At 37.9% G+C, this 25,498-nt stretch overlaps 1 protein-coding gene across 2 annotated transcripts; it reads right to left on the bottom strand.

Annotated features, from left to right (window-relative positions):
- Nucleotides 1-960: 960 nt before the first annotated feature.
- grb14 (growth factor receptor-bound protein 14) lies at nt 961-24,754 on the bottom strand. Of its 2 annotated transcripts, none has more exons than XM_072397102.1 (14): nt 24,398-24,751; nt 23,538-23,667; nt 9,467-9,623; nt 7,783-7,904; nt 7,288-7,362; nt 7,036-7,173; nt 5,835-5,945; nt 5,595-5,690; nt 5,200-5,262; nt 3,735-3,851; nt 3,232-3,301; nt 3,064-3,151; nt 2,591-2,684; nt 961-1,949 (listed from the first exon to the last, which is right to left on the bottom strand). In XM_072397102.1, the coding sequence occupies exons 1-14, from the start codon at nt 24,583-24,585 to the stop codon at nt 1,803-1,805; spliced, it is 1,596 nt and encodes a 531-aa protein (XP_072253203.1). In that variant the 5' UTR covers nt 24,586-24,751; the 3' UTR covers nt 961-1,802. The 2 variants fall into 2 exon arrangements, with proteins under 2 accessions (XP_072253203.1, XP_072253204.1); XM_072397103.1 differs by having other exon boundaries at nt 1,857-2,265; nt 24,398-24,754.
- Nucleotides 24,755-25,498: the final 744 nt, after the last annotated feature.

Here is a 25,498-nt window from a genome sequence, read left to right as displayed (position 1 = left end):
GACATCTATTTTATGTTATTTAAATTCAAATTGTATTAGTGTGTTGCAAAGATCCTTCTTGTACCGTCTTATGGTCATAACAGCACAGTATGTCAGCACATACTGTGTATGGAGCTGTATTTACCCATAAATTGCCCACATAATAATTCAGTAAATCACACTTGACAATGTTTAACTAATGCGACCTGTTCACAGGGTGCTCAGTGAGACTAAATTTAACAGCCTCCTCGTGAAGTCACAATGAAAATCTTCCCTTACGGAGCAGCACCCAACTGTGTGCTGACGAGATGGCTCAGTTGGACAATCTATCTCATAGTTACATTGTGTGTCATTGAAGCTGTGGAATAAAACTGCATGCCCTACTTTCCTAAAAAAGAAGATAATGTAATGTAATGACTTCCTTTTTTTAAATAAAGGCTACATATTCCCAACAGCATGAATGATAGACTCAGTGACAGTTTTTAAACATATCTAAAACTTCACTAATGAAGGTTTAGCATACAGTGTGTTCACCTTGCAGCTTTTTGGTAAATATGAAAATGAATGACAATAATACAATCATACCTGAGAAACAAACATGATTTACATACAAATGAAGACGGTAGCTCACAATATTAATCAATTTGGCGCTGTTTTCCAGCTGAAAAGAAAACAAGAGTCTTGTAATTTTACAAATACCTTGTTTTTAAAACTGATGTATTATGGCTTAGTACAAAAAAATGGAAAAAGGACTGAATGACGCTGAATATACACAGTAGTGTTAATAACATAACAAAACATCCCCAGTGTGGCTCTACATGAGTGGCAGTAACATCAAAATACAACCAACCCAGGTGTTGCAAATTGCACCTGAATCTGAAGAAAATCAAAAAGGTCAATTTCCTTGTACAGTAAATTCTGACATGAGCAAAATCAGTTACACAGTATTTAGATTTTGTTTTTTATGGTTTACATTTACAGTTCTTTTTTTCTTTTTTTTATTGCATCGCTCTTGTTCTAGAGCAAGCGCAAAGGTAATTGCATGAGAACAAACACTTCATTTAATCACATAATCTAAATTGAATGCACAGTGCAGGGTAGTGTGGTTGTATGCCATCTCTTCAGCTTTCTTTTCCTCTCTCTTTTGCTCAGTCCGGTTGCAGGCTATGCTATGACACTTCCTGAGAGGTTTCTTTAACTATCAGTTAGAAAAAAACAATCACAAAACAAGGACATGGAGAAACATAAATGACGTTGAAAAGTAAGATAGCTTACATTACTGAAATTGGCTAGAGGTTTCATGTAGTGTTATTCCCAGCATGATACGGTTGCAGAAAAGCAATTATGTCCTTGCTGGGATTCAACCATCATTAGCTTCAACAGACCTTAACTGATATGTAATACTCTATACATGCTCAAATTCCAGCTGGTGTACTTTTATAACTTTCTTTTACTAGCATCATGTTGTGAATTTTCAGCTGTTTTCAGAACATATTCAACTTTACAATATACAGTGCAAGAAGTCATGTTTACACTTTTTAAAACAGATTTACCACCACATAGAGACACTTTACAGGGTTGGAAAAATAATATTGCATGTGATCTACAGCAACAGCAGTCATTTATCATTTATTTTAGTCCATTTAGACAGACTGTTTTTTCGAAAAAAAAAAAGAAAAAAGAAAAACAAGGCTGCACCATGATATGAAAACCACGGTCTGTTATTCTTTATTCTTCAAGGCACAAGAACACAAGGAGCATTTGTCCAGAGGAACCTGGAATTAAGGTGCACGTCGGCTCTCTGGGGCTTCCTGGATCCCGGTTCACAGGGCGATCCGGGTACAGTGGTGCTTGAGCTTGCAGGGAAGAACCCCACGGTTTAACTGGTAAAACTCCACCAACTGGATCAAGTCAGAAAAACGCGTGTTGCCATCGTCCAAACTGTAGAACGAGTCCCCTTCATCATCCACCTACAGTGGAGCACACAAACAGACATGCACACATGTAAACCCACACACAGAGAAAATGCATACAAGAGATATGACTTATTAAACAAACAGGTCGAAGGCAGGCGATAACATATTGAAGCTGTTCAGTACCGTGCAGAAGTTTTAGTTATTTTAGATGTTTGGATCCTTTCACTCAAGGGATCTGACCTAATCTATGCCAGATTCACTATAGAATATCACAATGACTTCAAACATAAAGCCAGATTTAAAATGACCTATCTTGAGCAACAGGAACAAGGAGTCCTAGAATAGATGATCTATATGTCACAGAGTCTGACTAGGATTTAAATGAAGAGATAGATGAGACAGAGACAGCCTAAATCCACATTCAGTACAGTAGATATAGAAAGTTTTCTACAAAGTTTGAATCAAATTACCTATCAAGAACATTTAAAAGAAGCTACTGGTGAGTGTACCAACATTAGGAGAAATCAAAGGCAAATGACTATTTCATTTAGCTTCTGGGTCTTTGTGACACTTTGTATGATAAAATTAATATTTGTGGCTGTATTTCTGAAAGCATCCTCACTTGACTTTTAATGGTGAAAGCTCTTGTACCATACTGTTTTTGTTTTTTTTTTCAAATTAGCAATTGTACTCACTGGTAAGATCTGAAAGTGTCTGATTTTCTGCAAGTGGCACAATGACAGAACAAACGTCTTTGGATTGCTTTGGCTGTCCCTCAGAAGAAATACTCTGGAACAGAAAGAAAGCTCTTCACTCCGGCTTAAAACTTAAAGTCATAAAACATAAAAACACAATTATTAACTGATCGTGCCTGATCTGTCAGTATTCAAAGGATGACATAGTTTGAATGCCTAAAACATAATATAACTGCCAAAGTAATCTACAAGATGTTTTAGTGCTTATATGGCATTTTGTAAATAACAATCTATTGTGAACATGCTTGTTCTTCTATTCTTCTGTTCTTCTATTCTTCTTGATATCGGAGAACATGCTTGTTCTCCGATATCAAGTAGATATCGGAAAATGAGTCCCTCTGACTACTGGGAACCCAGAGGTTGTCCTAGTTATGAAAATGCACCACAGAAAGAGGAAGAGTACAGCAACTCACCCATCAATGAGGCCCTGCTGAGTGATTAGACGCTGAGCCTCCTCACGAGACAGTTTTCCATGGAACCATGACTGGGCCACGTGAATTGCTATGTCACAGAGACTGTATCTTACAAAATTTCTTTCAGTTATTATATATAGCAAACAGTTAAAGGTGCATCTCACAAACCTATGTTTGATACAGAGCTCTGTGCGGTGGAGGGGCTCCCATGACCACTCAGGCGGTGGCAGCTTTTCCTCTGAGGGAAACACGAGTTACAAGCAGTCCAAAACATAACTGGAAATTGCTTTAATACTTAGCTGTGTGCTTCTGTTTGTTTGTTTTTCTATTTTTATAAGGTGCTCACAATCTGATTTCACTTGGCCTAATTTTTCTGAGCTATACAGCCGTATACATAAATATTGTGTAATTCTGCAAATATTTACTAATTCATAGATTTGTTCCACCCCACAAACACCTTTTGGGGCATTTGATTTAAGGACATTACATAAAGATTACTTAAGTCATGAAATGCAAGTTTCCACGGGATGAAAAACTAGGGTTGTGATTATTGTGAGGCATTACTCATTAGGGAAATTATTTTTATTCTAACTGGTTCACTTGTAGTATGGGAACCTTTTGTAAATGTCCAGAAAGAGTGGAACAATTTCATTAGAAAACCTCTGACTTACCCTCCAGGACAGGCCTTCCTGTACAGCCACAGACAGCGCCTCCGACGGGTTCTCAATCACCCGAGTTTTTTGGCCAGAAAAGTCCATGGCCACCAGTGAATTCTCTGAGATGCTTCTCTGAAACGGCACAATTATCACACACTGTTATTGGGGACTGTGGTGTATATGTAAAATAATAATCTTTTTTTTTCGTTATCTTTACTACAACACATTTTGATGAAAACATGGTCAAGTTGATGGGGAAAAATATATATTTCTTAAAGTATAATAGTCAAACTGTGAATATCAATTTTGGGTTTGGTTCATTTTCCTTTGTGGACTGACTATTGGACTGACTTATGTTGCACTGTATTGCCATCTAGTGTCTGTCTGATGTGACTCCATCCTCATTCCTGAAGAAAACTCCATTGAAAAGGGATTAGGGTGGAATAAGAATGACACAGAATTAAATTTGAACCCTTTATGCTGTCATAAGGTGAGTGGTTCAAAATACCTGCACACATGTTCAAGAAAATTCTTCTGACCGGGTTTACCTCAAAGCTTTTTAGTTACCACAGTCACTACTGTATCATGTTCTAAGCTTGCAACTGAAACAATTGCTTAAGACAAAGTGTGTGATTCTTAAAATCTTACAATTCCTTGAATTCTGTCTGACCCACATCCAACCATGTGAACATTCACATCCTTGCTTAAAACGTGTCCATTAAACTTGAATGTGGCTTTTTCATAAATTTTAGTGTGACTACTGTATTCTCTTTAGTGTAGCATCTTTGGTCAAAACTGCCATTTTAACCACATCAGTTTCAGTATCCAGGCCCTGAATCTGGCTGAGATGTGTACTTTTTATATCTTTCTAGCTAATCCCCCTGGCAGTGCTGTTGGTCACATACAACCCTCCGACAGCAGAGAAGAGGTGATGAGCTGTTAAATGTGAGAGCAGCTGATCATTATGTATTTTTAGAAAGCGAGCAGTTCACAAACATGTCCACATAACCCATAATAGATTGCATTTGCTTCCTCAGTAGAGTCTGAGGCTATTCTGGGACATGAGACCTACATCACCACACTGAAGGTGCCTGATTTGTCCTATGTAATTATATCACTTTACTGCTATATGTTGACATATCTTATTTTTAACATTTGTATGTGACTTTAAAGTTATATTAACTGATTTTTTTTATGGGTTGGGGGAAGTGGGACAAACAAAAGCACAAAAGCAAATAAAAGCGCAGCACTGACCATCTTATAAAGCTATTAAAACAAACATTTAGCAGACATGCACTTACATATCCACCATACATGGAAAATCAAAACTGTTCATTTGAAGGTTTAATTATGCCCACTTCAGTCTATTTCACTCCTCTTTCAACTTGATTGCATTTCATCAAGGTGGCTTCATCCAATATTAGCCACAGGGTCCCATAAATTGTTTTATATTAACATAATAATAACAATTTCAGCTTACCATTGGTGAGGCTTTCTGCTTCTGGTGTGGCTGAATGAAATTTTGGTAAAGTTGCATCCCAAACTGAAACATGAAACAAGATGAACATTATACATTTGAATCCAAATATATAATTCCATAGCAGTATTGCTATAATGGAACTGAGCAGGAACAAATAAGACTTTTGTGCTTCACTGTATTTTATTTATGGAGTAGCAGGAGTGACTAATGCTTTAAACAGTTTCATCAGATATCCAGACAATGAACACATGCTGCTTCTATCAAGAGTGGGAGTGCTAATCCAGCATCACTCAATAGTTTCCCTTGACCTCCTCCAAAAGCTAAATCTGATTCTAGCACTGACTCAGCATTCCTCCCGCTAGATATCACCCAGAGTTATTCATCAGCAAGCCAACCTTTAACAAGCGTATGGCTGTGATCCAGCAGGTCTTCGTCTGCTCATCATCCGCACAAAGCAGCTTCAAGTCTCGAATTGAACTGCACTTTGTAGACTGGGGCGAGAAGTTACAAGCAGACAAAATAGTTCAATGCGCTTTGAGTCAGTACTTTACTTCTGCTTCTTTTGCACAGTTCTAACAATGATCTTTTCCATGATAACAAGCCCTGTCAACACTGCTTAAAGAAAACAATAATACCTTGATACAGAAGGCAAACTCTGTGGGTGCACTATGTAGTTTCTTGGCTGATAACACAGTGTAAACATCACTATCGCTGAAGTCAGTGAAGAACTGGAGATGCCTTGGTTCCTATGAGAAAAAGAGAATCAATAATAAAGCAAAAGTACAATTTAGGCATACATTTAGGTGCAAAATATGAAATCAGACATAAAATGGTCTCTAACTCCAATGCTTTTAAAACTGGTGTTCAATATGTGAGAAACAGACACCTAAGTACGTGTCAGCATCTGAGGCTCTCATTTCATTTTACAATCATTTTACAATTACAGTCATCGCTGAAAAAAAAGACAAATAGAACAAAGCACAAAGGTTATTGTTTTTATTTCCTTTTTTTGTTAGAAATTGGTGGGATAGATTTCTGCCCAGCATAAAATATACATGGTCAACAGATTTGAAATCTAATATTTCTATTTTTTAAAAATGACACGCTATCAGTCATTCTGGTCATGGTTGGCTTATAAATCTAATGGAAAAATGTAGACATATGGACAGCATCAATAGCTACATTGTGCCAAAGATAACTCGCTAAGTTGATAAAGCTCAAAGACTTCCATTGTTCTGCTTTCATGTGACACACTGTTCCCACTTCCTTATTTAAAGTAATGCCTCAGCCATTAGTGTCTGTGCTGACTGACTAGCAATGTGTTTGACCACGACGCCAGATGAATAGTAAACATGCTGGAATAAAAGCAAGCGCCGTTCCGAAGCCTCTCTGCACTTGAAGACAAAAGGTTACTGTTACTGTAGGAAATGAAAGCAGTTGAAAAGCGGTTGCACTGGCATGGCTTGTGCTCAGGTATAAGCTTAATTTGTCAGCAGTATTGAGAGTACTGTTTCAGCTTGGCTGCTATGCCAGCTGACCTAAGGAAAATCAAGCTCAACCTGTTCCATTGCCCTTTCACAACATGGTTGGGATGTATCCAGAGGATGAACTGGTGGCCCCACAGAGCAACAAACAGAGGACTAGGATGAAATTTTAAAAACATTAAGACAAATATTAACTTTTCCTATTTTAATCCTGTTCTTATCTAATAAGTGTGTAAAGTGAGGGTATCTAGATCAATTACTGTATGCAAAAATCATGTTAAAGCAACTTAATGGAAACAGCGTGGTTTTGGAAGAGGTTTTGATTTTTTTATCTTTTCATTCGTGTACTAACCTTGGACGTCCCCTTAGTGGAGAAATAAATCCCCGACCTGCGCAAGACAAAATAAAACTTCTTCCAAGACTTCCTGCTTTGCTCTTTTGCATGGAGGTACCCGTGGATCTCTGGACAAGTGCTGGATTTGAGAAAGGTCTGTGTTGGGTAGAGATATATTTGTCCATAGATGGGCATGTTCAGTGACTTATCAAGAAAACTGTCGGCAGTCAAAAGCAGATAGAGTGCATTATAAACAGAAAAACTTGACACCTCTATAAGCTCAGAGTGATCCACCATCCCATTGGTTTCCGTGGATATGGAGACCATGTTATCTGGGAAAAAGTCCTGTGAAAATGAGAGCAACATCCATGATTACAACACATTTAAACTTCTTCAACTCATTTTTCAAAAGATATTTAAACCCCTCTGAAATAAAAGTCTGCGATAAAGTCAATCAGTGCAATAAATAGTCTATGCTCCTCTATACATCTCATTTGTAAGTACCGGTAACTTTGGATAAAAGCATCTTCTAAATCAAAGTATTGTTATAAACACACACAGCAAATTGTTGTGTCTCGCCTACGCTGCAACAGCTTCCCATACTCCACAGAGAGGGTATACTATCTGTAGTGGAAAACAAAGGATGGAAGTTCTGTGCTGCGTAAAACAATACTATATCGTACCATGAACTGGAAAAATGCCATGAGTGGGTAAATTCAGAAACAGATCATATGCTTGCCTTGTGCACAATTGTCACAAACTCACCAGGGGTTTTCTGAAGAATTCATATTTGGCATAATTCTTCCTGAAATATAGTCGGCTGTCTGTGTCCATTCCCCCGCCTGATAGCACCTCCATGACAGACTCATGGTCTTCAATAGTTCTCTCTAGAAAGAGCAGAAGGGAAGAAAATTAAAGAAAGGTTAACCTGTGCTGTACGGATCTACAACCCATCACTGAGAATGAGAATGAGAAGCAAATTTTTTCTTGGCCAAAGATGCATTGCTTTGCTAAGAGACCAAGAACTAAAACATGTTGAAGTTTGTGGCGATATCTATGAGCACAGAGAGAGTAGCAACGAGGCAAAGAAGTCCTTAGATAAATTGCTTACATGGCTATAAATAACATATGTAACCTGAGCAGATGAGCATGTAATAAGCATTAAACATTAAATGCTGTAGTGTCACCATAAAGGCTTAAAAGATTGTATAACTGATAATGTTTTCCTAACACTGTTCTCCAGAAAGATGCAGCTTATGTTTTAGGTCATAAGCATGTCAACATGCAACAACTCTGTACATGTTCCTACATCATCATGCCCTCTGGCCACATCTTGTTATGGTTAATTTGGGTGCAAATGCTTATAAAAAAGTTGATGGTGATGACATTGAAGGGTGCTATTCTGCGGTCTTTGAGACAAGAAATCACTAGTTTGACAGCTATCTCTTGCACTCCTTGTGATTCTATTGCACTCTAACCCATGAATGTTTAGAGTTAGGAGTAAAAAGTACATGGAAAGGGGGTAGAAATATTATACTTAGACTGAGCACATGAAAGAAAGAGCGATGTAACACACCAGCAACTTATTCAAACTAATCCATTGCCTCATGTATTCATTGTTACTCTCCTTCTGTATGAGACTCCAATAAGGTCTGCATGAGCAAGCGAGCGTCTGCAAAAAGTTCTCTGCAGATGAAAGTCTGGATACAATCTGTATCAGCAAACACCTCTTGCCTCTGATGGTGAAATCTACTGGCACATGGTCCAAAATCCTGCATAATAGCCATAATAACAAAAACAGACTATTACAGATCTGTGATGCCAACAGGTGTCCATCTGTGCATCTGCAACAAAGAATAGAGTATAAACTGGCCCTGAGGCATGACTCAAGATGTGCAACGCTTGAGGGCAAGTCTGATCATGCTGTCCCCAAGGAAGTCAAAGTATTACTGATCTCACTACTATCTGTGAAAAAAATATGTTTTTCACACTGTCTTAAATGTAAATATGGGAAAGTATATTTGCCTTTCAAAGTATTACACATAATCAGTAGTGGTCCCTCACCACTGAAGGCAATTATTTTTCAAATAATACATGCTTGGTCAAAGCTACACGATCTCACTCAAACTAAATCTGTTACCTAAATCTTTTATTTGTGTGTGATGGTTTCACCAAACCAGAATCAAATCAGCAGTGCCAAGCTGTGCCATGACATACTGAACTTCAGTATAAACACGGTTTTTTTCTGTCAGCACAGTAATAGAGAGAAAAAAACATACAGTGCAATCAGATTTAAATGGTAAAACTGAATATTTAAAGAAAAATGCCATTTTCATGAAATTATTTAAATACATTTTGGAGCTTTTTTAAAGTGCACCAAATTTTGCCTGAAGTCATGTAACAACAGTCAACAGTATAAAAGTTATTTCAGCAGAAAATGAAATCTTACCTATTCCAAGATGAGCGAGGTGTTCAAAAAGAGTCCAGCTGTGGTCATCAATGCAGTGATTCTTCAAGACAAACAGCTGGCAAATATCCCGGGCAGTGACATCAGTGGGAACCTCTACAGCTTTGCTGGTATTATCTTCACTATAAACTTTGATTACCTGAAACAGATATATTTAATCAACATCCAAGCGGCAGGTTACAACACTGCTCACTGCATTTATCAATGTGACATATATGCAGTTATAAAGCCTGTTTCCCTCTCCAGCAACACAATATTTGAAAACTTACAGTTGATGAATGCCTTGAAAAGTAGACCACAAAATGCAATTCATGTTTAAGGATATATGACTTGTGCAAATATCTGACACTAACACATGACTATATCAAATTTGAACTGATTAATCCAACCGAAACGATTACTTGCTGTTCTGTTTGAGCACGCTTTTTAACCATAACATGCATATATTGCAAAGAAGAGCTTTTGTGAGAAACATAAGAACACACTTCTGACCACACAGTGTCTAACAAAAGAACCTTTGAATCCCCATGTTTCTCTGTTTTCCTCTATGCTGCAGTAAAGTCCAAAGAAGTTGTTTGACAATACTGCCTCTTAGCACCTGTGCTCTCCTGACTCCACATTGGGGGTCATCACCACCTCACCTGCCTCCTTTCCCTGCCAGTAAAGATTCAAGAGGCCAAAGATCACATAGTTCATTCACAAGCAGGTGGAGATAGATTGTAACATAGCTCCAATCCCCTTCTATTCAAATACACACACACACACACACACACATGGCAAGCAGATATCCTACAATTTGCCATGCAAGAGCCCAAAAGTGCTGACTAAACGTAACGCTAGCTGGGTCAACTCAGTCTAAGGTTAACAGAGATGGGTAAGAAGGGAGGGAGGTGCAGCTAAGACAAAATAGTTGATGTTTTTGAAGCTGAGCTTCAAGAACCTGACTCATTTTGTGAAGACAAATGAAGACAGAGCTCTTTAAGGGGGTGAGCTTTGGTCCTCAAGGAGCCATCGGGAAATGTAAGCCGCTGGCGATGACATCATCTCTTAGTGTAAACCATTTAGTGTTCAATCAGCCCACATGGAGCCTAACAAGAGCTGCAGATGTCTAGCAAAGCCAAATGCCTGAATTAAACAGATCACTCCACCATCCAGTGTTTATTACAGTCAACACTACATTATACAGTAACACTATAAGCTTAGTGTCTGTCTATCTATTTATCTATCTATGTAGATATATCTATATAGATGTATATGAATGAGTGAGCAAAGACACGTCATAGAATAAAAAATTGATTCACTCCACTGCTAGGGATGACTTCATCGCAGGCTTAAATGGATATGGCGCTCTGAGATTTGACTTAATAAAATCACTCAGGCATCACATTTCTCCTGGAGCAGGGTCGGTTTTGATAGTGAACAAGCAGCCCTTTATAAAGCAATAGAACAGCAGATGCGCATAAACTTTAAATTGCTTAACAAAACCCAAGTCAGTTTTATGCAGTGTTTAGTTTGGAAGTCTTGATGACACACATCTTCTCATGACTACAACGATGCACAATCATGGTGTAAATTGTTACTACATCTCAGTTATTTTTTTAAGAAAAGAAAGAACGAAAGACTTACTTTACTTTCGCCATTGAAAAACAAAGTTTAAAAAAAAAAAGAGCAAAAACACCAAGGACGACTATTGGAGGAAGTAAGGAAAAATGGATGAAGGGTGCGAGCAAGATAAAAAAAAACAAAAAACATCAGATTGGATTTTAGTGCTGGAGAGAGCTCACAGAAAAAACAGGTTGTTTAGTTTTTGGAATGTGAATATTTTTGGACTTCAGCTGTACTTATATATACTGCTGGTTAATTTTGCATGCAACTAAAGTTCTTAATATAATGAGTGTGAAAGAAAATGTCTCAATTTGTAAAGTAATTGAAGTAATTGAAGAAATAAGTCAAAAGAAAATATTTTACTTATCAATGAAGGGGCTAGGAGAAGAAAGTGAACCATGTATAAGAATATCGTATCATACCCAAGTACAGAACTTGTTTATTTAGTTTGTTGCATTTCACTGGTGCCTTTTGCATAGCTTATAAAAACGGCAAATCATGCAAAATTTTAAGCTTTGTTCATTTCAAACATCTCTCAAAAGGTATGCATGTTTTGACAAATACAAACTGAGATTTTATCTTTTAAGTTGGATCAAACCAGTTGAATGGTAGGGTTCTCTGACAACAGTATTTACATACAAGCCACAATAATATGATGCCAACTAAACTGCTTATCTAAAAAGCTGTGTCACATAAGTGAGGGTTGAAACAGGGGGCAGACCAACAGAACATTACGTGCCGTAAAGCCAGTCTGGACAAGGCAGAGTAAATCCAGATACTTACTATGCAGCACTAAATATAGTCTCATTGAACATAAACTCCTCTATTAGACCTTCTTATCTCAAGGACAGGACAGTGTGTGCCATTTTGCCAATTAGCCTCCTTAGGTTGAACCTTGAAGTGCACTCCCACAGCTGTGACTCTGTCGCTGAGTGGTGATGAGAAGTTGGCCTACAGCCTTGACAACGAAAACCACCCGAATCATCCTCCCATTTCTCCACTGTCATAACACTGCAAAAACTGACAGTTTCATATTCATTTAGGGGTTTCTTTCTAAAGGCCAGACCAGGTACCACTTATGCCAACTATCAACAGTTGCATTGCCAGCTGCTCAATACTATAACCCACTCACTACTGGGATCTACCGGAAAGTAAAAGCCAGACGCTGCAATCAGCGTACAACAGGAGATGAATTACAACAACAGGCAAATGTTATCTCGCAATACTGATAAGCAAACTGTGATGTTAGTTGCTGCTTTACATGTTGAAACGACTGTACAGTGTGGGGTATTGTATTATCTGGCTTGTTTTTAATTTGGGATGTCCATACATTTTTCAGACGAGAATGTATTGATAATACATCAGCTTGGGAGTCATATCAGTTCCCTGCTTTGTGAGAAAATTGGTGAGATAGTAAGGTGTTTGTAAGAAAGAAAGCAAGAGTTCAATTAGACATTGGAAGTAAAGGAGCCTTTTTGAAGGGAACAGGTTTGAGTTTCAATTTAATTTTATCATGCTCGTGAAAATTGGAAATCAAGCATTGCACCACAGAAAATGCAACACCACTTAATAGTGTTAAATCTTAAGGGCTTCACAGGCTTCCCTTGTTCAGGACTTCAGCTACTCATTAAAGAAGTTGACACAGTTGATATATATGACATAGATTTATGTTCTGGTGAGAGCAAGCTGGTGTGTCGGAAATATCTACCTCAGGATCTTTCAAATAACATCTTTGTTATTAATGTGCAATTAATGGATCCCAAAAATGCACATGTTGAGCTTAGTTTTTCTGGGACTTTTTTTGTAAATTCAAAGGTTTAAACAACTAGAACTTGCCCGAGTAAAGTGTTCTGAATGAAACAAGAGCATTATTCATGTAAATAAATTCTTCTGAAAGTTTGAAACAATAATGAGTCTTTATACACCATTGCGGTCACATGAGATTCGACCTCATCCTATGCCATCTCAATAGCAACTTAAATTTAGAACATGAAGAGAAGGCAGCGATTCAGTTGTAATACTGAGAAGAAAAAAAACCCTGAATATTAAGGAAATACCATAGAGGAAATCCATGTTATATTCCTACCCGCTTCTGCAGACAAAGTGGTGTGATGGCAGGCAGGGTGACTCTTCTTGCATGGAAATTCATGCTGTTGCTTTACATCCACAATCAACTAAGAGATGAACATCCATAAATAATAACTGAAGGTAAGTGCAAGGTACAAATTATAGCCGCGATGATATTAATAATTTATTCAAGCGATAGAATTTAACACAAAGACATTTTTCTATACGGTTACCCTAACAAATCCTATAGAAAACCCTTTAAAGTGTGCTCCCTCAGAGTGCAAGTGTGAGAAACTAAGTCATGTTGCCTCCCCACGACACAAACTCCTCCTTTGTCCTTGAAAATGTAAAATCTTTTTTCTTTTTTTTCTGCTTTTAGAAAGAGAGCTCCAATACACAAAATAGAGGGAAAAAAGTTTTTCTCATGACAAACTGAAATATACAGTACAAGGCCAGAGGAAGCTTAAATACTTGTATTAAAAGTAACAAAATGATAAAGTAAAAGACCTAAACAAAGGAGCTGAAGATTTAACATGTATCAGAGTGTTTCTGCTGACTTTGTCTCCAGACAAAACACCGTTTTTTGTCGGGTCTCTGACACATGATACATTTTACAAAACAAACATTCTTGAGCATAACCATAAAAACCTTATTCAAGTTTGTATTCCTTATGAGAAATGAATATATACAAAGGTGATCACTGAAAGAATTTTATAACTCTACTCCATTAACCCACCAGCTAGATGTAAACCAGGCCTCAGATTCCTCGCTAAATTCTTTTATTCCAAATTACTTTTCAAAATAGCATTTATTGATTAATCTATTTGCTATGATGGTGGTTGTTACTCTGAGTATTAGTATTAGCAGCAAGTGTTGTCCATTTCACTTCCTGTCAAGCACACACACAAACACAGCCACAGCTAACAATTCACCAAAACTCATGCTGACATATGAGTTTAAACTGTCAGCGTGTTCACAAGCCTGAGTAGGTGATTCACATATGAACCGCGTTTGTCAGATAATTACTTTTCAGCTTTCTACTGCAACATTTCAGGGGACACTAATTAACACAGATATGTGCAATACAGTGAAATGTTATATATTATATTTATCTTCGAGGCTTCTTTACTGGCTGTGTCATGTGTTTCCATAGTCTATTGTAAATTGTTAATATCTAATTCTGAATATACAGTAACTTGTGTGATTTTTGTGCTGTAGAAGGGGATTTATTAAATGTCATGCCAAAGAAAGAACTACGAAAAACAAGAAAAGGAAAATAGATAGGGAGAAATGCGTATGTTGTTTACCAGAAAACGGTATATTAAAACAACTAGTTTGAACAGTTGAGTCAGTTTCAAACTCAAAATCATCATGTTATGTCCCCCCAATTCACCACAATTTCACAGTATTGACACAGTGAACCCTTAAAATAATTAATCCTGTGGATTAGTGTGTCTTCTCACAGATGCCATCAGATTTTAGGGAATTTGAAGAACACCTAAGAATCTTTTTCATGTTCCCCAAGCCATTCCTAAGGAGTGTTTGCAGGGACCGCTGTCATCCTGCTGTGGTCATTTTTCAGTCATGTTCTTTATGTTTACAATAATGTCGGTTACCCAAAATATGCACCCTGCAATGAAAATGGTAATTATAATTAGTTTGCCCCCAATTCAGCACACTTTATTGTGATGCCTGTAATCATGGAACTGGACTGCAGTATTGCAGCCATTTGAAATGACAATAGGCACAAAGGCTTGTGAAAGTGCTTGTGAAAAATAATCAGATGCTGTGAAGAGCAGATGTAATTTCAATGTGGCTACAGCTTTCTCAGCACAAATAATATATAGTCTATGGTTAATAACTGAATATGAATACTCTGACTCACTCACTCAGCAATCTAGAGGGGTGCCCCACATAGATAAAGCAGCTACATTGCAAAACTTCTCAAATCTTTGAAAACTTATGGCCAAAAGTCACCTTACTGCATTTCAACCCATAAAACGGTTGAAAATTGATTTATATCCTCTAATTAGTAAATAACATTATATTTACCTCCACAAAAGCTATGTATGTAGCAAAATTGGGCTGAACTCATGAGTGAACTCATGAGAACAGACAAGGAAAGAAGAGCCTCCCACAACAGGCTTCATCTTTATCTGGAAACACAGCACTCTGACTTGTGAGAGTACAGACAAGTAGACGCTGCTAGTTATCACACAGCTAAAATGAATAGGAATTAATGGAGTCGGGATGATAACAGAGTCTCCACAACTCCCATAACAAAGCCAGCTCCAGACACATTGTCCTTGACAATAGCTGATTCAATCAAGACCCCTCTGCAGGCTCTGTCAGAGTAAGACAGCAACCAGAGGTGCGGTGGCCCGAACAGACGAGTGACAAATTAAAGAATAAACTTGAACCTTTGACCCCTGCAGTGACGGGATCTGGTGGCTCTGTTATGCTGTGGGGGACATTTTGCTGACATAGCTTCGGTCCCTATTTTCTATTGGAGGAGAGGCTCGCTGAAAATTCATATGAATAGATGGAGTCCCCAGAAGGACATCTGTGGGATAATAAGGATACAGCAAAGTTTTGCATACTTGTATAGTCAGTGCCAAAGTGCACTGAAGCTTGTAAGATGGCGAACCATATAAGAACAGGAACCCAACACATTACTAAGAAACTAAATTGTATGTTGATTTTTCCTGTAATTTGTCACCTTTCTGAGTATGCAGGTATATATTACAAATTGTACCTACATTGACGAAAATTGTGGGTGGAGACAGAGGGCACATCCCCACAATCCTGGAAAAAAATATGTGAACTGTTCCCACTAATACATCACTGTAAATATATATATTTTTTACATGAATGCATGAAATACATCTTCGGTCCCCATGCTAATCGTTGACTCAAAATAACTGGGCTGGAAAGTTTTAAAAGACTGGGCCACGCCCCCTCTAATTTCACAGTAGTGGTTTGGTCCTGTCCTGGCCCCTCCCCCACCGCCTTTCTTCCTCACACCACTAACAACTATAGCTCTGCATTGCAATACGTGCAATTTCCAGCTGTAAATAATTACTTTGTTAAGGCTAAGTTAAGACAAGGATGTATCAAACATTAGTGAAAAAAAAAAGAAATTAAAAGAAAGTAAAACATGTTACACTTGTAACCAGAGTTTCTTTCCCCTCCATTAAATTGTAGTCTAATCACATTTCAGTCCGTGTCTCTATGTAGCCATGTGTGTATACTTTTTTTTTTACCAATTTCAAGCTGTTTGGTTTGTTAGAAAGTCCAGATTTTTGTCTACGATAATGGTTGATTATCTTGGTTTAATCAAACGTATGTTTTCCTACCCAAAACCTTGCCTGTAATGGCCAATGATTATATTATTTCTCTGAAATAATCTCTATCTTTACTTACCCCAAACAGTCAAGTTTTAAGCATGTTCTTTTTTCTTACTGCTTATTGAAGGTGGCACTTCTGTTATTTTGTTTACAAATGTTTAGATAATGATTTCCTTGAAAGACAACCAAAGACAAAAAAAAGAAACAAATCTTTATTGAAAAGATATTAGATAGGTTTCTAGTTTGTTTCCTAATATTCTGAACGTTTACACACAGACTGAAAACTGAGATGTGCTGTATCAGAAATCTGTATCAGAAATATTAAACCTAATATACTGGCTAAAGCTCAGTTCGGAAACTGCTGTTTGCAGTGTCAATGCTTAAGATGTTTGTTTTGTGGGCGTCTATTTGTTAGGCATCGAGGTCGGTTGACATAGCGGAGAAAACAAAAAGAAACAACTTCCATCTGTCTATTTTCAGTAAGTAAATGCTCACTAGTGATATCAAAGGCAGTTTGACCAAGTCTTCACAAGAAAGGAGTGAAGGTCTCATGATAATGCTCAATAAAGGAGTCATCAGGAGAAAGCAACATAGAGAACAGAGCTGGGCTCAGACACATAGGAACAGCCAGAGTTTCATGTGAGTTTGTAGATCTTTTATGGGTGCTGAGAAATGTATACTCGGATTCTATGAAATAGGCGGAAGAGTTTCTGCACAGCATACAGAAAAAAATTAATGATGATAAAACTATAGAGGCAATAGTTCCCCCATTAATATTTACTTCTGTTTATTATCCCCAACACTGTAATGGAATATTTACCTACATGTATCTACTGTATCTCTATGCATGAAGATTATCAGAAAACCTGAAATCTGAAAGTCCCAGAGATTCCAATCAATACCTATATGGCAGAGCGGATGCTTACACTTTAAAACTCCCAAGTTAATTAAAATCCTGAAAATGTGGTAAATGTAAAATGTGGCTCATACATGTCTATGTGCAAATAAAAATGCTGCCTGTGTCCCACAGTCAGCTCTAAACTAAAAAACTAAAAGGGCATCAGTAACTCTCCTAATGTTTCTGAAAGATCCCAAATGCATGAAATGACCTGAACTGTACAATTTTTCAGTCATTAACGTGCTTCAGATTTGTCTGAATCAGTAGTGAATAGGTTGCAGGGTTAAAGGAGCATGAAATAGTATATTTATGATCCAACAAACCTCGGTTTCAGTACACTTGTGCGGACTCAAAACACATTAAATTAAGCTGTTAAATTCTCTGCAGATAGTCTCCAAAGAAAGACTGGGAAAAAAATCTACCCATAATAAACAACAGCTTTACTTCCTGTAATACATCCTTGGACTGTGTGCACCTTGTATTGCAAAACAACACAGTAATCCCCTTGTTCCGATGCTTCACACTAAGTTCTGCCTATTGACATTAAAACACCACTTTTAAGGAGCACTCTGTAGAAATTAATGTAAATGACGAGCAGGAGGTTGTCTGTTAACGATACATTCTGAGAGTTTGGGATTCTTTTTTTTTTTTTTTTCAGTAACTCAGAAGAGGGGAGAAAACATCATAATGATACTCTAATAGTTGATTTTGTAGAGTTACATCAGGGAGAAGGTGGTTCTTCAACAGGGCGCCAGGACATATCTCTGTTCACACGGTTAAAGAATGTCGCCATTCATGTTCAAGACCACCTTGGCCTGAAAGATTAATCTGAATTGGTCTTCTGTTCACGCCGAGTGTGTATCTAGCTTTCTCCACTTTTGTTTGGAGGAAACCAGGATGCATGTTAATACCAGTTCTGAACAATGCCTTTGTTGTCAACTTTTTCCACTCGGTATCATCTATCAGTAACTATTGCAACAATCTTGCAATCTTTTTTCTTTCAAAAGGAGAAGCAACGAGAGTCCAGTTGTTAGTTATGAGAGGGACTGCAGTTTAATATACTATGTTTTTGGTTTTTATGCTCTACTCAAATCAGATCTGAAGCAACTTCTGAACATGCCTGTTCCCGAAGAAAGTGGAGGACTGTTTTGTAAGAAATTTAACTTGGAAAACATTAGATGAAGAGAGGTCACGTTTTATGTTAGTGGTGTTTGTGAAAGTGTGTGTGCTAATAAATGTTATACCACTCTCACAGTTTGATCCCTGCTTGTTGGCATCTAAACAACATTCAACTCTGCAGGTGCCTTTCCCTAACAACACAGCACTAATGTAGAACCATAGCACACCTTTTGGTATTTGGCAAAGGCAGCTGAACTTGAGATTAATGAAATATGATCGCAGTGTTATCATATGCTATGATCAACCATCAGGAAGCAAGATAAATGGGAAAAAAACATAAAACATGTATGAAAATCCAAAGAGACAGACATATAGAGAAAAATTAAGGGGACTCCGTGTTCAGCTCACATCAGATGACCTCCTATATATAACACAAACTCTCTGTTAGGCACAAGGACTGAAAGCTATGTGCAAGCATTAAAGAACTTGACTCCCCTGATTCTAATTACTCAACTTTTTTATTTAACCCCTGCGTTGTAATCACAGACACAAGTTGAGGAGATGCTTAAACCCAGTAATCTCACCATCCATTTTATTCCTTTAATAGAAAACATTAGATTTGTTAATCATATCTTAACCAGCAAACTTAAAATATCCTCGGTTTTCATTTCAGAGGCCTGTTCACTTTATGGTATAGTGTAACCTAAACTTAGGTGGCAGTTTGTCATTAGTATTTCTTAGGAGTACAGCGACTACTACACAGAGGGCAAAAGAATATTTGGAAGACAACTTCAGTTTGCTAAAAAACTTTAAGTTGCCATAGTGACCTTGACACAGCCATGTTAATCTCTCAAGATAAATGTCATGTTAGACACTGACATTGTGTTAATCAATACACATTTAACTTTTGATGGACTTTGATATTGTTGCTGTGAAGGAACGCAACATTACATTTTTAAGGTTCTGAACTGAATTAAGGGTTTTCTGGTTACTTTGAGAATATTCTTAGGGTAATGAGTGGGGTTGCCATGTGTGGAGGAAAATGAAAAACGTAGAAAAAATACATAAATGGCTCACTAAATGAAGTAATATACCAATATATACTACTACGATGAAATAAAAAAAACACCACCAACTGTGAAAGCAAAAGCCAAGAGTTTCAATTTACTTCTGATGTGTGATGCATGCAGCATAGAGGAGGCTGGATAACCTTTTAGACTGACATGGGTTTCCTTTCCAAATCTGAGCAGCTCACTAAATTACACATTTTCAGTTTAAAGGTGTTAGAAAATATGCCAGTTTTTTAGTTGGTATTGACTCCGGACACCCAAATGCATGAAAGGTGGGTTTTTTTCGTAACGTGTCCCCTTTGATATCCAGCATTTGTATAACAGGTGTATTTTGTTCTATAATATCCTGAATGTTGGTGGCAGTGGATTTTTATTTATAGAATCATCAATTATTTATGATCTTGATGGTAAGGTGGCAGCATCATTTCCTGAAGCTGTGAGGCTGGAGTTATAGACTGAGGGGTAAGTTGTTAACACTGAATTCTTTGTACAATGACAAACTAATAGAATAGTGGAGTTTGCATTCTGACAAATATTTCTAGCATCATCATATCATGTTAAATACTGTGTGCTTGTTTCAGTAATGCCTGTGTATGCCTTAAATCTTGAAGCCTGGGTGCTTTTCTTTAGTGCATACGAAAAGTCCATACAAAAAGTAAGTCACTGTGACATCAAGCCTACTCTCAACTCAACATGACAGGAGTAAGTACTGCTATCCAGAGACTATCCAGAGTTTTTCTTTAATATACACTGTGATTCAAATCTCTTGTCAGTCAAGCAGGACAGAAAGAGTGTGTATGTATGAAAGAGTCACTGAGTGCAACCGTGACTAAAGCTCTTAACGAGCAACAGCTGGAAAGCTTGATGGCTGGCAAAAGGGGTTACAAGCTAGCATTTGTTTTTAGCCATATCAAGAAGTTTCTTAAATTATCACAATTGTCATAAGTCAATGCATGTACAACATTATTTAGAAATTAATGTTTTCAGTGGCTGTGGTTGACAGAAAAACTCATTTCTTGTTCACATATTGCAGTGCTCATGACTATGTGGCTTTATTATAGTAATGTGCAAAACTGCAAAATGCCAACAGCAGACAAAAGAGATAAAATAGATTCTCAAAAGTGAAATAGCCTTAAAAATCTGTGTATAATAGAGGTATCACACTGACATCGCTGCTAGTTTCCTTGCCTTGCATAATCTTAACCGGTCTCTGTTAGAATATCATTATTTTCAGATAATAAAGACTGATGAGAAAATTACAGCCCAAAAAGACACACTTGGGAAGCTTGGTGGGCAATTTTCCATTGCAGAAAAGATCGGGTGGTGGGTGAGGGGACAAGTGCTGCACATTTGGAACAATGATGTCATTGGTTTCTTAAGGGCCTCTGAAAGGAGGTCATAACCTTGTCCCACAAGGAGTGTGACATAAAAACAGCTGTTCAGTCTGACATACTCCCTTTGTCTTCCAAGACCAAGTAAGGGGCTGTCAAGCCCATGAGGTGCAGACTTCATCAGCAAGATACATCAGGATCACTTTAAGATTTAATTACAAGGAAACTGCATGGTTTTACAATGCGATCAACTGGGTATAATTTTTCCCCTTCACTGTGAACCTTGCCAATTATTCTCATATCAAAGAAATCAAAGAAAATATCAAATCCATGCATATCCTTAATCTCTCATCACATTTGGTTGGTAGGTGCAGGAGAATCTATAATCACTCTGTAATTTCTGATGTGAGTGCTTTAGATGCATCAAGAGGAAATAGAGTTGAAGGGTTCATTTGAGACAGAAAGATAATCAAGAGATATTATGCATGCAAAATAACAAATACTTTTTTTGATTACACTCAACAGAAAGCCTAACCCTCCTGGTTTATTTCATTCTTCACAGTCACACATGAGCACAGAGAGTTTCATTGCTGCAGAAAGAGCTCTATAATTAAGCTTTACAGTGAGCCTTTACTTTAAGTTGCCCCCTGCTGCTACAAATCAAACTCAAATACATCATACACGCAGACAAACCACAAAGATGCTGAAATCAACTCAAGCTCACAGTATAGGGACTCACATGCAGAACATATTTTGTGGTTGGCAAGCCAAACTAACAACCCAGGAAAATCTATAGACAAAATCCCCCTGAAAGTTATGCACATCTGAAGCAGACCCATAATTGTCACTCAAGCTTTCCAAAATAATGAATGTGCCGACTGTCCATTCTAAGCTGCGGATCTCCTACATTGCAAAACAGTATGTGCAAGTGGACTAATCTATGTCTAGCATGTCAGTTCTAGCATGTACAGCAAAATGAGACCCATCTCACTCCAAGTGCATCACGTATTTCCCCTTTGTCAGGCTTCTTAACTTCATGCTGCAACACACAAGGTAGTTATCCCCTATAGCACTGTTTGTACAGGGTTAACATTGAAATTGATGTATTTTTAGCCAAACATGATCTTTTCTAAACTCTGACCGAGTAGTTTAGGTGCCTAAACTGATCAAAGTTTTTGGTTGAACTCAACCAAATGGCGAGGGAGCACAGCACAGGAAAATCTGATCACACAAAACTCACAAAAAAGGTGAAATGTGCCCCCAAAGTTGAACTACAATGTTGTATCAAAATCATTGTTCTAACACAGGGGCTGTGTCAACTACTGTAAATGAAAGCCCTTTGACTTAGTCCGTCACCACTCCAGCTTCCTGGTGGTCCATCATAAGAAGGCATTTGCTCCATACATCAAATATCAATGATTGTTTCAAGCAGTAAAGATGCCAAAAATCACCCTGTACATACTGTTATAGACATTACCAGCTTTGATAAAAACAGACATATTCTATATCTAGGGAGAGAACAGTTTGGATATGTCACTCACTACCTTAAATTATAAACTCCAAAGCTAAAAAGCATTACACTAACAATATATATCATCATATGGACTGATGAATGAAGATATTAATCCAATTCTCTTTTTAAAGCTAGTCAACTGAAAACAGTGAAAAGAGTTAGGGTCTGTGTCCACAAACAACAGTTTTATGCTGGAAGCGCTCATGTCCTAATTTTTAGAGTTCTTCTCTTAAGTCCTTATTGTTTCTAGGTTACATAAACCACCAGGGTGGCATAAGTTTCTATGACACCATTGTTAAGAGTGCTTATATTGAAGGTCCTACCCCTCTCTTGATCTTGTAACGGTGAAAGAGAAGCAACTTTAATGAGCTTGGTGGGGGGGGGGTTAAACTAAAAGGGTTTTCACCTCTTTCAAGGTAACATTTAGTCTAAAATTAACTTTAAGGAATTGAGCAGAAGAGTCTGGTATTGTTATCGTGAAATTGCAAGAGACTGAAAAGGCAACAGCAGGCAGGAGTGAGCAAACAGCTGACTGATTATAAAAGTAAAGAAAAAAAATTAATGTAATAAAAAGCAGCCAAAAGTGTCTCAATATTTAGACCTGAGTCAAGGCTTTTCAAGCACTGGTAGGTACTTCCCAGCATTTAGTGCATTTAATCACACACCCTGTGCTAAAACAAACAGTGCTGTGGGCACCTTGCCAGGTATTTCTTGGGTAAACCATGAAGTTATTTAGTTTCAAATGTAAATCTACAGGTGGTAAAACAACTTATTTGTATTATCCATTTTTAATTTGGTTTAGTGTGTGAGGGTAAAGACCTGCATTTCCATGAGTATTACCATGTGGATGGTCTTAGCATGCTGACATAGCATTTTTTATCTCACTGCCTCTAACTTACATACTCGTAAAACCGGTCCAACCAGCAACATGTCCTGAAGTTTCAAACAACTCTAAAGTCAAACACTGTAGCTTTTAAAATTTCCAGTCCTGCAGATGTTTTCTAACTCATTTTCAACTTGCTGTCAGTGAATTTGCTGCCTCGGGCAACAAAGGCCTTATTCTGTCAAATTTGTGCCTCAAGTTCTGTAAATGGGACACTCACCTGAGTTGCACTACTTTTGGTCCATGGTAAAAAAGATTCAGAGACGAGGGGGGAGAGGGTTGAGTGGAGAAGATCAGGAACGGGGTTTCTAACAGGGGAAGATAAGGACTCCTCTCCCTCTTTAATGCTCCTGAAGAATAACAGCACAGATATAAGAGGGACGGAAACATCTTGAAATACTTGTGTAAAAGTGTGTATGAGATTCTTTAGTCAAAATTGCCACTTAGGTAAACTGAATTTCCAAACATATATATATATACTTTCTTCTGAAACTGAAGAAGGAAGCAGCTGATAAACAATTTGACAGAAACAGTCAGTCTTCACACTGACCACCCCCCCACGCCCAAATATGTAACTTCACTCAACAACATAACATAACAACGCAACATTCATTTTTCAGCATTAAAAAAAATCTGGGCCATTTTCAAGGATAGATGTTTTATTATTAGTTTTAAAGCTATAATCTATTCACTGTGCTTTGGTGTAGAACTTTACAAGTCAACAAAATCAATTTGCCAGATGATAATGTGAGAAAAACCTCACCTCATAATTTCACTCCTCTTCTACTGAGTCAACCACTGTCTCGCTCAGACTAACTGTCCAGGTCTTTAAATGCAGTGTCAGAATAAAAGATCGCACTTCATCCATAAGTGATCTAGCCACTGAATAACACTACAGCTTTCTAACAGACATCTCTGATAGCTCCTGCAAATACAAACACTGTGGTATTTGTCCGTGGTTCAGCTCAAACTGTAGAATGTGGTGGAGAAACCACTTTCAGTTAAGTACTTTTATCACGATTGCAATCTATAAATACCCCTGTGCCTTACATAGTATGCGTAAAGAAAAATTAGTCGTACCTGTTCCCATTGCAGAGCTTAGTCCTGGTCTTCGGAGCATTTGGCGTTTGTAAAGGATCTTGCCACGGGATGAGGGCTGGGCTGGGAAAGCCACTCACATTCCCCTTGCCACTCTGAAAAATCTCTGCTTTCTGTCCGAGGCTTCCAGAAGTGTGTACTTTGTTCAGTGTCTTATTCATATCACTCATGTGGGTCGGCTAAATCCAAGGCATCATCTGGAGCAGACAGTAGAGAGGAGCTGTTGAACTGGAGTGTATGCACGGTTGGAGCAGGCTGGCTGGCAGGGCTCCTCTGCTCACAGCTCAGCAGAGTGCACACATGCATACATACACACACTCACACATGCACACACAAGTCTCTCCAGCTCATCTGCTGCCCACAGGGCTGGCCCAGTGGGGCAAAACGATCCCTCCTATCCAAACATGATCCACCACAATAAAGATATTTTTAACACAATGACTCTCAAAACAGTCATCCTTCCACTGACACAGAGTAATTATTAATAATCAACTAATTTGTTTCTTTTATTTATTTTGTTGATTTTGCTCTTTGATGAATTTGCATTTTCCAACTGGAAGTCAGGATGTGTGCACTCAAAGAACACTTAAACAAAGACGCTGGTAATGAGTACAGGAGGGCTATAAATCCAACTGTTCTTTTGCAATGGACTTTGCACAGGGATTGCACTTTAAACTTAGTACACTGTAGTAGGCCTGTGGTTGTAAAGAGTAGCTAGCCCAGCAGATTGGCTGACTCGCTGGCTGTGTCACTCAGTGACAGGCCCCATGTGGGGGATGGTTGGGATGATAACATCATTCTGAGAGGTAATGTGTAACAGACCCTGACCAGGGAAGACGCAGACTAACAGACAGCATAGGGTTAAAGCAATAACTCTGTACATTAATAGCTGACATTTCGTGGCCTACTTCATTAAATCATACCAGCAAATATTACAACTGGTTTAAAACCTTTTTTGTTTATCAAAACGATAAAATAACAAAAAGTTTCCTATTGAGAAAACAGATGTTTGGAAATAAAAATCTGACTCATATGTACAATACAATCTTTTCTATAATCTACTCAATTTACACATACCGTAGC

The sequence above is a fragment of the Leuresthes tenuis genome, unplaced genomic scaffold (assembly GCF_036924035.1).
Source record: "Leuresthes tenuis unplaced genomic scaffold, fLeuTen1.0.hap1 SCAF_12, whole genome shotgun sequence".
NCBI classification, from domain to species: domain Eukaryota; kingdom Metazoa; phylum Chordata; class Actinopteri; order Atheriniformes; family Atherinopsidae; genus Leuresthes; species Leuresthes tenuis.
This window is presented reverse-complemented; position numbering and strand designations above follow the sequence as displayed.